General features: G+C 38.5%; 1 protein-coding gene and 1 non-coding gene across 13 annotated transcripts in view; both read right to left on the reverse strand.

Annotated features, from left to right (window-relative positions):
* Positions 1-14,589, reverse strand: part of CLIP1 (CAP-Gly domain containing linker protein 1) — a 71,209-nt gene extending 56,620 nt beyond the window's left edge. For 5 of the 12 annotated variants that reach the window (XM_026859506.1, XM_026859509.1, XM_026859510.1 and 2 more), the window contains exons 1-3: positions 14,508-14,587; positions 2,440-2,635; positions 1,402-1,973 (exon numbers count right to left, since the gene is read on the reverse strand). In XM_026859506.1, the coding sequence (XP_026715307.1) occupies positions 1,402-1,973; positions 2,440-2,533 (666 nt within the window). In that variant the 5' untranslated portion in view covers positions 2,534-2,635; positions 14,508-14,587. Of the gene's footprint in view, positions 1-1,401; positions 1,974-2,439; positions 2,636-14,507 lie in introns of all 12 variants that reach the window. The other 7 variants (XM_026859500.1, XM_026859505.1, XM_026859497.1 and 4 more) reach the window with 4 other exon arrangements.
* LOC113486341 lies at positions 7,989-8,137 on the reverse strand. Its single transcript, XR_003399572.1, has one exon. It is a non-coding gene; the product is annotated as a U1 spliceosomal RNA (small nuclear RNA).
* Positions 14,590-14,723: the final 134 nt, after the last annotated feature.

Here is a 14,723-nt window from a genome sequence, read left to right on the forward strand (position 1 = left end):
CCAGAAAAATCTCACAAAGATCCTCAAGAAAAAGGCAAACAAGTGGTTAAAAAACCCCACACCGATTGGAAGAGGACAGGGCTCTAGTCTCTGACAGAAATAGCTGGGGATAAACGGTAAATCTTTGTTTCCATTGCCACTCCAAGAAAACACATCTCAGCCCAACTCTAGCTGTCAGCCAAACCCTGCCCTCACTTCACCTTATGATCCTTCACGCTTTCTTCAGCTTGGACCTCTGTTTTAAGCTCTCTTTACACAGAAAGAGGAGTCAAATTCTTCCTTCAAAAAGAATTATTAAATATAAAAATATTAAAAACTTCACTGCAGAATCATTATCTGGTTGGGTAGCGCAGGACAAACAAAATCCATGAGATTTTTTGTCTACACAAGGTTCTTACTGTAACCCCAGAAATGCTTTCTATGCCAGGGCATTTGTTCCTGTCCTTGTTTTTTACCTAATAGAAATTTCAAAAATTGTATTGTAAGTAAAAGGAGATTGTATCAAAACAACAGTAAGACGATTCTTCAGCTGAACGGCACACTCACGTAATTCAAACCTAAAATCAGATCTGCTACACTGATATACAAATATCATTCTGACTATATTTGAAGGCTACATACATAGCCTTTAAGTAAAGAATACAACATAATGTTATCACCAGCTTCCTACTGCCTTTTCAAGGAAAGGCTAGTGTTTCAGGGCAAAGTTTCCCACTTTTTTTAGTAGGTGTACGTCAAATCAGTTATCAAAAATGACCAAAATGATCAAAAAATAAAAGGTATACTACATAATTATTATTTTTTAAAATATGTATAAACTGACAAAACTTAACTCCCTTTTAAAAGAGTGAAATGATACATCAGCAGAAACATGTATGGTTCTGAATTTAGGAAGGGCAGCCAAGTGACATGGCACATCACCAACTGAACACGTAATTCCTGGGTGATCAGTGGCATTATGTGACTACTTCTGTTGCTGCCTGTCACTACTCAGGGGAACAATCAATTATTGAACTGTTGGCTTTCTAAAGACACAGCCTGAACATGGCATAAGAGCTGCATGGAAAGCTCACAAGCGTGGTTTTTGTTTAGCCTGACTGTAGTTCTTGAAGTTATAGAAAGAAAAGCTACAAATACGCTGTTAAAGACCAAATGTCTTTTTTTAAACACTAGCAATAGATTAAAAACTGCCAAATTAACCATTTTATCTCGGTAATGCAAAGACCTTCCTACAGTATGTAAAACTGCATGTGAAGAGCTTGTCTATGGAAGACACTCAATGAAAACAAAGCTGGAGCTTACATAACTTTGACCAAGGAAACAGTAGAAAAGTTTTGAATATTAACAGAAGTTACAATTTATCAATCAAAAGCAGACACGGAGGCTGCAGGGGAATCTTACCAGAACTCGATCTCCAATTTTGAGCTCCCTTTCTCCCTTCTTTAGTGATCCGGCTTCAGAGAGATTTGATATAGATTCACTGGCAGTTTTTGAAAGATTGCTAATCTGAGAAGGAGTTGAATGTTCTTTAGCAGCAAGTGGTGAAGTTTTTTGTGGAATTCCTGAAGGGGGAAGCGCAGCAGCAGACGAAGACACCATACTAGCAGCTGATGTGGAAGTTGGTGATGTAGCTCTAGAAGCATGAGCTGTCTGTGTACCATTGGCTTCATCTTCTGTCAGCACTTTTCTTGTCAATTTTGATGGTCTTGTAAATATTCCCCTCAAGGGTTCACACTGGAAATAACGAACTCCGGCCACAGAGCCATCGTTCTTACCAATTGGTTCATCGAGAACAATCCCTGCCCACTGTCCTGGAGCAAACTGTGTTTCACCAAGGAACTGAATAAAGCCAGGTTTATTTCCATTGACCCAAACACGCTCCCCAACTCTGAAATCATCCACAAACTCTTCACATGCATCTGCAGTGGTTGTGCTTGAGGCCTTTTCACTGGAAGCTGCTTTTTCTGCTGGCACTGGAATCAAGCAGAATGAGAAAGCAAATACACTAATATTCCAGAGAGAATCATTACTTAGTCTGAATGTAACAAGCATTTGGAAAAAGCATGATTTCTGAAAGGGAGAGCACAGCTCCAAATTTTCTTACTTTTGAAAACACTGTAATCTCTAGAATACAATAATTCAAAAATCTAACGACAGAGACACTGAATGAATTTAATCTAAGTTTTGTAGAGATTAAACATCAGCTCAAAAACTACACAATCATTTTTATTATGACAAGTTTTTTTCCAAGGAAAACTCCTTGATCACATCCAATTAGTAACTTCAGTTTGTTTGCATACAGTACAGAATTTTTGTTACATCAGAAATACAACCAAAAATATCTTGGTGTAAATAGAAAAAAATAATATATACTCATAGCTTTCAAGGTACTTTTTGTTAGAAGATGAATAAGGGAGAAGTTATTTAAATATTCCTTACCGGCTGCAATAGATGTGGGTGTTTTCAGCAACGTACTCCCATGCTTGATGGTCTTTGAAGGAGCCTTAAGTCCACTTGGTTTTAACATACTCATCTTTTTGCAATACCAGTGTTAATCCTCTTTGTCTGTAGCAACTATCTTTTTCCAAACATGGATAAAGTATATTATTTGAGTTTTTCCAACTCTGGGGTAAACCTGTATATAAAAACATTAGACAGGAAACAAAAATCAGTATTTTAACTCCTGCAGAAGAAATTTCTATATACACACATAGTCTGTGTATGAAATGCATGATAAAAGATGCTTTACAATAACAACCAGAAGCATTTCCCAGGATAGCATTTCCAATCCTTCAACTTTTGAAGGCCATTTCCTATTAAAAGACACGAAATCTGAACCTAAAACATCAGCATAACTCAATTCATTGAATGTTGCTGTATTCATCTGGAGTTTTAAACTAAAAGGCTATTTTAAGAAAGAAAAACAAAGCCCTTAACAGCATTACTAACATTACACATAGATATAATCACTCTGCACACCCTACTGTTTTCAGTCACATATTTCAAGTGTTGCAATATCCCAGCAAAAACAACTTGAGACTAAACAAGTAACTGCAAGAGAAATCAAGAGAACTGGGAAAAAAGTTTTTAAGACTGGAACTAAAAATTATGATGGACCAACAGAGTTACATGATGGCAAGCAAAAAGTAAACATCCACCTCAGCTGTATGCGATCTTGCAGATCACAAGATACACTGGCTCGCAGTCCCCAACGCAGTGCCCCAGCCACGCTCCTCTGGAAAGAGGAGGAGGGACTCTTCCCGACGTTGCTAGGATAGAGCCCTGCTCTGACTTGGAAGCCAGCTATAAGCTTTTCAGGGAGCTATGTCATGAGGATTTTGCCAAAGAAAGCATCTTCCTTCTGATTACAAAAGCTTCAGAAAGGCTCTTTCTTCTATAATGAAAAATCTGTTTTTTGTTTTTTGGGTTTTTTCTATGATGTGAACTGTAAGATGACTAGTTTCCCTACCACCTTCAAAAGCATAAACTGTTCAGCACGAACAGAGCTTGGATATTTGCTAAGCTTTATATATAGAGGTATCAACAGAACAGCTATGCCCACTTAGAGAAAACCAGCACGCATCTAAATGAAAACCTGAAGAAGAAAAAAAAAAAAAAGGAAACACAGACATGTAGCAATAGACTGTTTGCTCAACTGTTTGCTCAGAACACGACAAACAAGAACTGTAAAGCAGGTCTCAGCCCTGACGTTTACTCGGCGTTTTGGCACCAGTCTGCACACATGCACAGGCAGACAGCAGGCCAACTGCAAACTTCCCCAAACCATTATTCCCAGTGCCCTGGCGCGCACAGGGGCGGGCAGCGTGTCTGCAGGCAAACCAAACACTGCGGAAGGAGGCTGCTATGCTCCAGGAAGGAAGACTCAAGAGAGACAAGCCAATCGTGTCTTTTTACCTACCAGTACAAGTTTTACCCCTCATGTATTATTAATAGCCAGCACAGTAGTGTTCCAAAAAATGCATTCACTGCGAAAAAAAATAAAGTATCAGGCACGTTGCTTTGTGAACCTAAATACCAAAGTGAAACACTTCTGCTATTTCTGGCCATGCCAAATACAAAGAATTTTCTAAGAAGTCTGCAAAAATGTTATACTTTAAAAAGCATTAATTACCACTTTGGATGTATGTCTACAATTTAAGCTACGCTCCATGAAATCCTCTGAAGTAGCGCGGTGAAGATTTCTGGACATTTTTTCTAGCATTGCCAGAATTATGTCACCCGCCCATCTGCAACGTTATGACTAATGAAGAGAAAAATTTCTACATTGTTTTTGCAAGACGCTTACTATTAATTTTTAAGTGGGAACTTTCACAAACATGAAAGCAGAGTTAGCTCTCTAAAATCAAAGCACAAGGATAGGCATGAAATATGACTAAGCTGTGGAAGAACTGGGAGGCAGACGGTTACACAGAAGAACGACTAAAGGATCACAAAAGATGTCACTCTGGACACAGCAGGAAGACCGTGGGGTTTTTTCCCCCCTCCTACTACATACCTGTCCTCCCTGCTAAATCTGAATGCATCACCTTTCCTCATATTTTGTTTTAGAAATCTTCTAAAACTCTACTTTGCTCTTACATGCCAAGGACTTGAAAAACCTTATTTTTCTCTCTTATACACACTACCTACCTATTCTTTCTCACACTGCAGGCCCTATTCCCTCCCCTCGGATGCCAGGATCTCCATGCATGCCTCCATCCCCTTTCTCAACTCATCCAAATCCACGGAACAGAAAAACTGTACACGATAAAGAAGGATTTGGTACAAACACAAAAATGCAAGCAGCATCAATGTCAGTTCTTTTTAGTTCACAGTCTTCTCTGTCAGTGCCAAACATCAAATTTATGGAAATTCATCAACCTCATTTGGGTCAAAGCAAGTCCCCCTTAAGAAAGGCTGCCTCCTAAACCAGGAAGCTAGAAGCTGTCTTACAGTATTCTGCCATTCTTTTCCATATACTACCTCTTTTTTTTGTCCCCAAAGAGCATTCCAGCACCACACAGGTAGTAACCATCTATACTGTGCAAGGACAGGTATATTAAAAGAAAACAAACACTAAATTACCCCCCAAAATTGCATGTTGACAGTTTCAAATAATTATTTATTAATAGCTGTTTAACAAACCCCAGCTCAACGGAAAGATAGAATGTTCTAATATTGCATTTCTTGGCTCAGGGTACTCATTCATATTTTAATCTTGCTCTCCAGTCATGGGTTATGTATTTGCTGTGTCATTTGCTTTTTTCAACATACAGGCCTTCAACTAGGCCAGAAGTAACACAATCCCTTGCACCCTGGTTTCAGAGTTACTGAAATTGAAGCTCAATTAAAAAAACCCGCTAAAATATGGTCAACCATTTTGATAAATTGTTACCTTATTGCAATACTGAAAATGCAACTTTGAGTCCTAGAGACAGGACTTTCATAGCAGCATTTCCTAACAGAATTCCTAAAACACTGAAAGCACATCAATTTGCATCAAGTGATCTTAAGCATTATGCACTCCAGCACTTCCTAACAGGCTCCAGATGTCAATTATCTCATTTTAGTTCTCATAAATGAGAGCAGCTATCTACTTGTTCCGATTTGTTCCCTTTCCTTCCTTGAATCTCAGCTCTCCTGAAAAAGAATCTTTATAACCAATAGGCAATAAGATTCACTGTAAGTTTCTCAAAAGATTGTATCAGGAACCTAAGGAAATGCCCAGATATAATCTGATAATATATACTTCTTAAGTGTTCAGAAAGCCACAAGTTCTAGCAATACCATAACTGAGCATAAGAAAGGAGATTTTAAACACAAGCTTTACACCTGTGCCATTACTGGGAAATATATTATTCCATACAATATGAAAGTGTGTTATATTCTCAAGTGAATGACAATTTATTTGTGTGTTGATGACAAAAAACTTTCAAGTGCAGACATGAATCCATGCATTGGCCCTTTTAGCTGATTAAGAATATCCTTATTTACCTTTTGCAGATTCTAAGTAGTGCATGGATCAAAGCAATCCATAAGCAACAAATCGAGAACCACTGGTGTACCAAAATAAATCCCAATGACAACAGATATGAATTCTGTTAGAAAACTGAGATTATAAATAAAATTAAAGCACATAACCCTGAATTTAAAAAAGCAGAGTATTTCCCAAGTGTCAAAAAAGGAACAGCTATCTACCCCTGTTTTTTTCAAGACTGTATTTTCAACAACTAGTACTCCAAAAAGAACTAAACCACAATACAGTAAAAAAGTTAAAGCTTCAGCTCACTCCCCTCAAGAACCCTATAGTCATGACAAGAATAGAACAGTACCAATAGTTCTTTAAGCTTAGCTGACATCCGACAAGAATGCTGCCACCACCATACTCTCCTTCCTCAGGACAGGTAGCGCCATAATTAAAACGTTTCATCTAAGAAAACATTTGAAGCAATGACTTGACAATTTAAGGAAGAAACATCACTCCTCACAACTATCATAGAACAGATGCAGTGTTTCCATGGAGAAAAGCAAGTCGTCTGCCCATGTGGTAGGGAAACAATAAGGACGTTCTAGAATAGAAAGGAATAATGTTTGAATTGACTCAAAACAGACTGCATAAACTCCGTCTTCAGCATGCAGACACACACAGTCTGACTCTGTGCAGGGTACTTTGAGGCTGGAACACTACTCTCATAGTTTATTCCTATAGTAAAGTGAAACAACTATTCTAATCGATCATCATCCACTATCAGTCATGCACGAGTTCTTCAAAACATTTCAAATCAAAAAGATTAATATTAAACTTAGTTAACACCATTAAGAGACTAAATACTGTTGGCAAATGCCTTTCAATGCCAACACATTTCTAAGCGCAAAGAAGATACCACTTAAATGTGTTAATTCTGCTAAGCATACCAATGCTTTGCAAAATACATGTAAACACGAATAACAGATAACAGTAAATATTCGAAAAGGGTTGTGTAGAATAGATAACTCTGCTGAAAATCTCACAGGCACCTGTAACCAGAGAAGATCACATGCAATCCCAGTGGCAGTCAACTAGGAGGTATCTAGAAAACAAATTCTGACCGTACCATGAAGAAAATGTAACATGTACAAAATAAATCAGAAAATCCTTTCCGCAAAGAAGCGAAAATGTATTTCAAAGACCACCACAATCCAGTAACTTCACTTTCCTGAGAGAAAAACAAACACACCACATGAAGCACTATGTTTGAAACAGCAGCCTCAACAGCATTTCTTAAATACCTGTTTCATAGTCTTGATGTTCATACCACTACTGCCAAGCCTGCAGATGCTCGTGAATCATTCCTCAAATATCCTGACAATGGTTTAGAGAAAGTAACTTGGAAATTTGAACCTGGAAAGTTTTCTCCTCTGGTTCACAAGTGACTCTAAGAGCTCAGACTCTTCATGGTTACAAATGCTTACAACTCCTAAAATTACTGCAATCTTAAAAGTTTAAAGTGTATAAAGCATCTTCTGTATGATTCAGATCTAATCTTACTACAGCTCTAAAAGTTGTACTTGCAATCTCCTGGGCCATTATATTTCTGTAAAAAGTGGGTATATGTGTCTCCAAGAGCACTTGAAATAATGCCTTTAGTTGAATTCATAGGCTTTTAAAATGCATATGAAATTTAAAAACACAACCACATTTCAGCTTTGAACAAAATAAATGCCTTTGCATTGCACTGCTATTTTGCTCTTTGCTACCTGTAAGAATATTTCCTTCTGTGCAAGAATATGCCAGATCAGAGACCAACTTCTGAAAGGTTCGGACAGGAATGAGAGTAATTCAACCACAACAGGTCCACTGGCCAGACTGGGACATACCCACCACCATCCTTACTGAAACAATTCCAGATGACGTAGACGTAGCAGAGGGATAAACTGCAGAAAGCAAACAGCCTCACACACTCTCCCTAAATAGCATTTCCTATTGCCACCATCTTGTTTTGTTTCCAAGGAGGAATACAAGTGTAGTCCTCCACTACTAGATATTATGCAGCCAGATTTCTCCCACGAGGGAAAACTGCAGTGTCAGCAGAGCGTGAGGGCTGAGCCACATCCCGGAACAACAGTCTTCCTGAGCACGCTGCCTCCTCTGCCACATTCGGGGTCTATTGGAGATACTTCATATTGGGCAACCAAAAGGACTGAATCACCATTTTGCAAGCACTGGATTACATTTACAATGAAATAATCCCACAGCACACAATGTCCATTGTACGTGTCACACTAAGCTTCAAAGTCAGTTCTGTAACAACTGCAAGCAGTTCAACCAAAAAGATGGATACAGAAGCCTTCATGCATTAATTTTTCGGAACTTCTCATGTAATGATGCAGCACGCGTCCCATTCCTAGCCATTTACTACCCAAACACAACCATTTTGGAGCTATGAATTCACATCAAGGTCTCTGCATTTAGCCACTGAAAGTCAATTACTGAAATGGTAAATGAACTTCTCTCTAAACCTAATGCTCATGGCTTAGTGCAAATTCAGCATGTTTTGTCAGCTCCAAAGCATTTACTGAATGAGTAGCAAGTTCAGACTGAAACAAGCCAGAAAGCACAGTAGGCATTTGATAACAAAGCAAGTCACAAACAGCAAATTATTATGGTACTGATGTAACATCCTCTGTAGTGTTAAACCAAATGGATTATCTGAACATTGCTCAAGAATTTAACTGGATTTCAGGGATTAGGCTGTGGGATTACAGAGGCATCTTCAGGTATAATTTAAATTGAAATTAATAGAATTTAAGAAAGAATTTATATATAAAAGAGAATTAAGCATTAAAGATTTCAATAGAGTAAGGGTTGGCATTTGGGAGTCTACATTCGGTTACTCATTCAACACAGCAATTAGAAGAAATGGAGCATTTAAAAACACAACCTCAGTTTTGTCTCCCAGAAACCATGGATTTTTATGTTAATTAATCACGTAATATGATGATCTGAATATATTCTTCAGGTATATCACTACCATAAGAAAAACCACTAAAATAATGTGCATCATTTAATTCGATATATATCATGCTAAGTGCCATCAGATCATATTTATTTGGCTTCTAGATGCTCTGTTTATGGGCTGGCATGTGCCTATCAAACCAGTGGGCTGTATCTCATATTTAAAGGTAGAAAAAATTTTGCATTTAAAACTCAGCTGATCGGGTAGAATAAAAAAGAAATCCAGATCTTTCTCTCAGATCTGTTGCTTGCAGGTAACTGTATCAGAAACAAAAATGTAATAATAAGCAAAAACACCTCCTACTTTATATAGGATCATTCTTCTTAGGACGTTCTACTTCAGCTCATTCCAGCTCAATCCAATAATAACCATCATACGAATTCGGGAGAGGTATACCCTTCACAAAGCCAAACACTCACCCTGTGTGAACCACAAAGCCTCAGTTTCTCATACCATGTTTTTAAACACAAATATGAATTTTATAAGGGGCAGATTCTCAAAGAAGCGCATCTCTGTTTATTTTAACTAGGCATGACTATTAAATTAACAGAATGAAAGCAATCCTTTGCTCCTCTGAAGTGCCTTCAAAAGTCACTACCAGGACTACTCCAGGAAATTACTGTCACATGCAAGTATTAGTACGTCTTTAACTCAAAATACAGTTTGCTTTTACCACCATAAAAATACAAAACCAAAAGCTTGTAATAAATTTGGAAGTCTGCCCACTGGTATGACACAGCTCTTTTGACAGTGTCATTGATTTGATGACCATAACTTGAAGAGCAGCTAACATATTACTCAAACTGAATCATATATATACGATCACTAGCAGTGGTTCTGAAAAATCTTTCAGCTGTATTTTAGAGGGCTTTTGTTTAGACAACATTAGTCTGAAGCAAGTAGTATGTTTGGTGAAACAAAGACACCCAGAGGATATTCAGAACAGTCCCGGCACTGTAACACAAACACTATGCCTTGTCATCACTCATCCCACTATCAAGCAACCATCACACCACAGTATAAGGACATCCCCATAAATAGCTACTAGCTTTCTGTAACTTCAAAGAGTGAATCTCTGTTTCCTTAAGAGCTCAGAAGACACTCCTACTTTCTTGTACACTTAGAAGGACTGGGGAAGAACAAAATTTGTTGTTTGGGAATCAATCCAAATGCACCACGATGCTGTCCCTCATTAAGGGCACGGCTAATCCAGAGCTCAACCAGCAAGTTCAGATTTGTTTAACTGAGACCGACAGACACTGTATTTCTGTATCATGGTGATGACTTGAACTATTTTCCATGTGAGTTCACAGATCCATAGCACATTAAGGACCAAAGACTTTTAGATTATCTTTCAACATTACAGCTTTTATGGCAGCCAGGCCTGCACAGAAATCTGTATTTCTCCTTTGATTTTGAACCTGCTGAGTAGTTTCAACTAAATAAAGTAAAAGGCAGGATATTTCTTTAAAAAAATATATAAAATATTCTGACAAGTGTCACAGAAGTACATCAACCAGTAGGAGGGAAACTTGTGTACAAATAGTCTTGAGTTTCTCCTAATGACTTTAGATCAGACTAAACAATTTGAGGCAAAATGGAAAATCTAAGTACTGCCATCAGTAAACTTGGTAGCAGCAGGTTATCAATGTGTTTGGAGATCATATAAAATTTGAATATAATATAGTTAGAAAGGCAACCATTATGAGATGCAAATCCACTGAAAATTAGAGGGTTTTAGTGACACTGCTAAGTTAGTAAATAAAACGTGGCTGGTTTTCTACCTTGGAAAGCACAGGATATTCGCTGCAAAGTGGATAAACAGGATTCTCTCTGTGTACGTTTGGGAAGGGGAAAAGGCAGGGTAAATTCCTGTAACCAAGAAACTGTACTAAGAACAAGATGAATCAGATCAAAGCTAGTAAGAGGCTTAGGACCTCAAACCATCAGCCAGATATTACAGCAACGCGATGAGGAAGGTAATTCATTACAGCTTCCGCTCTACTTACAGATTTCAATTCTGCATCAATGACATTTTAAGTCACCTCATCTTATCATTCTATAACTCGCTATGCTCATTCAGATTCCTAAATGCCTTGAGATCATCAGTAAAAAGATATACCATTGAAACACAAAGACTTAGACTGCTGAATACGAAGCACAAGTGGATGTCTGTAACAGTAAAAAACTATTTTGGGCTAGCAATTTGTGAGTAATTTTTTCTCAATCTATGTTGCTATTTCTAAACACAGTCTGTTCAATTTTTTAAAAAGATTCTCATCTTTAATTAATAAGGAAGAGCTGATAACTGCTAAAAAGCATTTAAAAAAATATCACAGAAAACATGACGCAAACTCTAACACTTCAAGTTGCCACTGTACACACGCATTATAAAAACGTTGCTGCTGTAGTCTATTAAAAGATCAGAAAGCACATGATTCTTCTAAGCACACATCATTCTCTACAGAATGAATCAAGGATTGAGAAGCAGACAAAGTTTGCACCCAACAAATAACTGCCACCTCTTCTGGTAAGCCTGCTATCAATACTTACTACTTTTCCTACATTTTTCCAAGGGAAACTCTTGACTTTCCCAAAAGTTCTCCATTTTGATCACAGATCATTATTATTACAAAGAGTAATTTGTTTGACCGTCCGCACTGACTTCTGATGAAAATGTCCTTCAACCATTTCACTAAGTGCATTCAGTCCACAATAACAACTATGATTTTGGTATAGTGGAGCACAAAGATTAAGTTATTTGGGATCTAAAGTCTAAATGAAAGTTTGAGAAGGAAAATATAATCTGTCAGCCTCAAAACCAAAAGCATATAAACAAAGACACAAGCCTTCTCCCCAATGCAATTACAACTGAAGCATCTGAAACAAAGATGCTGCTTTTTATAGTAAGAATTTAATTTTGATAGACTTGGGTGAAACTGTAACTGTTTCACACTCTTTGAAAACATCAAGTCAGCAATCCCTTTTTAGCTCTCCATGTTCTTAGCCTTTTAAATTAGCACCATGACTGCTATATGGCTGGCATATAATAAAGTAGAAGTACAAATACAGAACTTAGATAAATATTGCTGTGATTGAGTGGATGCCACTGCCAAGCAGAAAAGCTGAATGAGTGTCAGATAAGCTAACTCTATCAAATACCAAGATTCTCTCTTTGCCTTGCAATTTCCCCTCAAAATAAGCTAAAAATATAAACAGCAAGATTATAAGGATCAGAAAAACTGAGCAGCTTTTAACGGTGTTTCTCCTTGAAGCAGCAGAGTGAAGACATGTCTTATAAATTAAAAGAATGTATGGTCCTATTCACCCAAGAGTCTTCTGTCTGATTTTGTACAAACAACCGATGAGACATTCCAGGTGGAAAACAGTTAGGCAGGTGCTAAAGTAGAAACCTGTACAGTCTGTGCCTCAATAAATCTTCTAAAAATCCTTTCCAGCCTTTCAGAGACCAGGAGCTAGATACCAGACTCGTGGGTATTTCTATGGGTCAGCTGTACCACTCTAAGTCATGCGAGGGCAACATCACTCTGCAAAAATAAATGCATGCAGAGGACAGACACCTGGACAAGCACAGACATATTAGTAGATGTTTGCAATCATCAGGAACCGTGCTGCTGACAGAGCTGGCTTCAGTTCTGCTAGTCAAGAAGAACGAAATGGTTGCTCCAGCAGAAATTGGCATCTAGCTGGGGGCAGCTGAGATTACAGCTAATGCAGTATATAATTGCCTTTCATTAAATAACAAAACACCATCCATCTGAAGCATTTCTAAACATGCCAGTCCAATAAGGACTCCAGTGCGTTACTTTTATATGTGCCAGCAGAGCCAGCAGTCCCTAAGGAATGCCAGAAAATTAAACAAGAGCTGCATTCATTCATGGTCATCATGTTCAAACATTAGAAAACTTGCATTCAACATACGGAGTTAACATTTGACCTGAATGTTTTAGAGAGGGAAAGAAAGCAGTTTTGAGAAATCATATTGGCAAGACAGATCACTGTTTCTTCTGAAGGAAGATCTATTTTGAAATATTCTCAGTCACTCCCAATAAAAACTTTAAACAGGGCTAAAAGGATAAAGGGAGGAACACTAAAGGAATGATCCAATCTGCCTAAGCTAAGTAAATAAAGGTGGTTTATTTCCTACAGCATACCTCCGTGATGAGGACACAAGACAGCTGTCCCTCACTAGAAAGGTGAGATTTTATCTTTAAAAGAAACCATACAAATTATAAAAAAACTAATTTTTTTGCCAAATAAGATCTCCCTCTTGATCCCTAAAGATATGGACAATTGAGGTCACATTTCCAAGCTTTTCTGCTTCAGGCAACACACCCCTCTCTCTTCCACAGACACAAAACTTTAGTGCAGTTTAGCGCAGACAGAAAATCTTCTAGCACGGATAAGGACTGGACAGGAAGATAACCCTGAAATCTCATCATTTTAAATCAAGAACTAATAATCCCCTGCACATTTTTCAGTCATTCTACACTCAGTATGTAAATGAAGTTTTGCACCTGAACAGTTTTATATCCCTTAGATTAAGATAAATTGCTCTTGGGGTGGAGGAAGCTATTTACTTTCCCCCGCAGTATCTAATTCACTATCTTGTTATGTGTTGTAGCAGGTGCACAGACACATACTTCAGAAAAATCACTCCCTAACACTACTAGTTTCAGAACAATATGCCTATTTCTGTTCTTTAAATAAAATTCTTCTCAAAGCAGCAGGCATAAAGGCATTTCCTCTTTTGTACCTCTTTTCTTTCTTCTTCCTACATATTAATACAGGTAACGCATGCTTTAAAACCTTTCTGCTCAAAGATCTCAAAGCAGCCTGTGAATTTCCATAAAACCCTACCCATTCAGCACACTCAGTAAGTGAAGGGGTGGAGCGGAAAGTCTTAATTTCACAGTCAGATTTTTAATCTTGAATGTATAGTCACAGATTAAATTTTATTCTCCGTGCTATGTTTTGGAAGAGATTTTTTGTAGTGTTAGCTTTTGTTTGTTTTCTTTAAATTACTTAAAACATATACATAAAGATGTTATAATGAAAGGGAAAACTAACTCCTGATTTTAATGCAGCAGGAGCCACATCAACATGTGAGTAACAGCAACAATTACCTAGTGCCCCATGACAGCTGAGGCACAGAAGAGAGAGCACTGCACCGCCTGAGGCAGCAGCACTAGTGATCTAGCGGAAAGCAGGAGGGGCCGAGAGCCCACACAGCCTGTGCCTGGGGATCCCCCAGGTCTAACACGGGCTATAAACACGGCAGTAAACTCTGGCTGAGCCACCCGGAATCGTGGGGCGATACAAGAGCAGCTCACCTGCTAATCGGTAGCTTGGAAAGCAACACAAGCAACGGGGAGCAGACATGAAAAAGTAAATTAAAAAAAAAAAAATAAAGCGAGGTAAATTACAAACCGAGTGATTAATCAGTAAAATATCAGCATATAAGTGAGGGATGCCGAGAACTGCATTTACCGTGAAATACTCAGACCCGTTCCCTCCAGAATCATCCACCAAGCGCCGCGTTACGTCTTCTAGGGGTAAGGCTCGAGCAGAGATGGCACTGGGGACCCTCCTGCCCCTGACCTGCGCCTCACGGACCGCCAAGGCACCCAAGGGCTCTGCGCGGCGGTTGGCGACACCGCGGAGGCCCCCAGCCCGCCTGCGACGCCGCGGCCGAGCCGGGAGCAG

The sequence above is a fragment of the Athene cunicularia genome, assembly GCF_003259725.1.
Source record: "Athene cunicularia isolate RWA chromosome 15 unlocalized genomic scaffold, athCun1 chr15_part1, whole genome shotgun sequence".
NCBI classification, from domain to species: domain Eukaryota; kingdom Metazoa; phylum Chordata; class Aves; order Strigiformes; family Strigidae; genus Athene; species Athene cunicularia.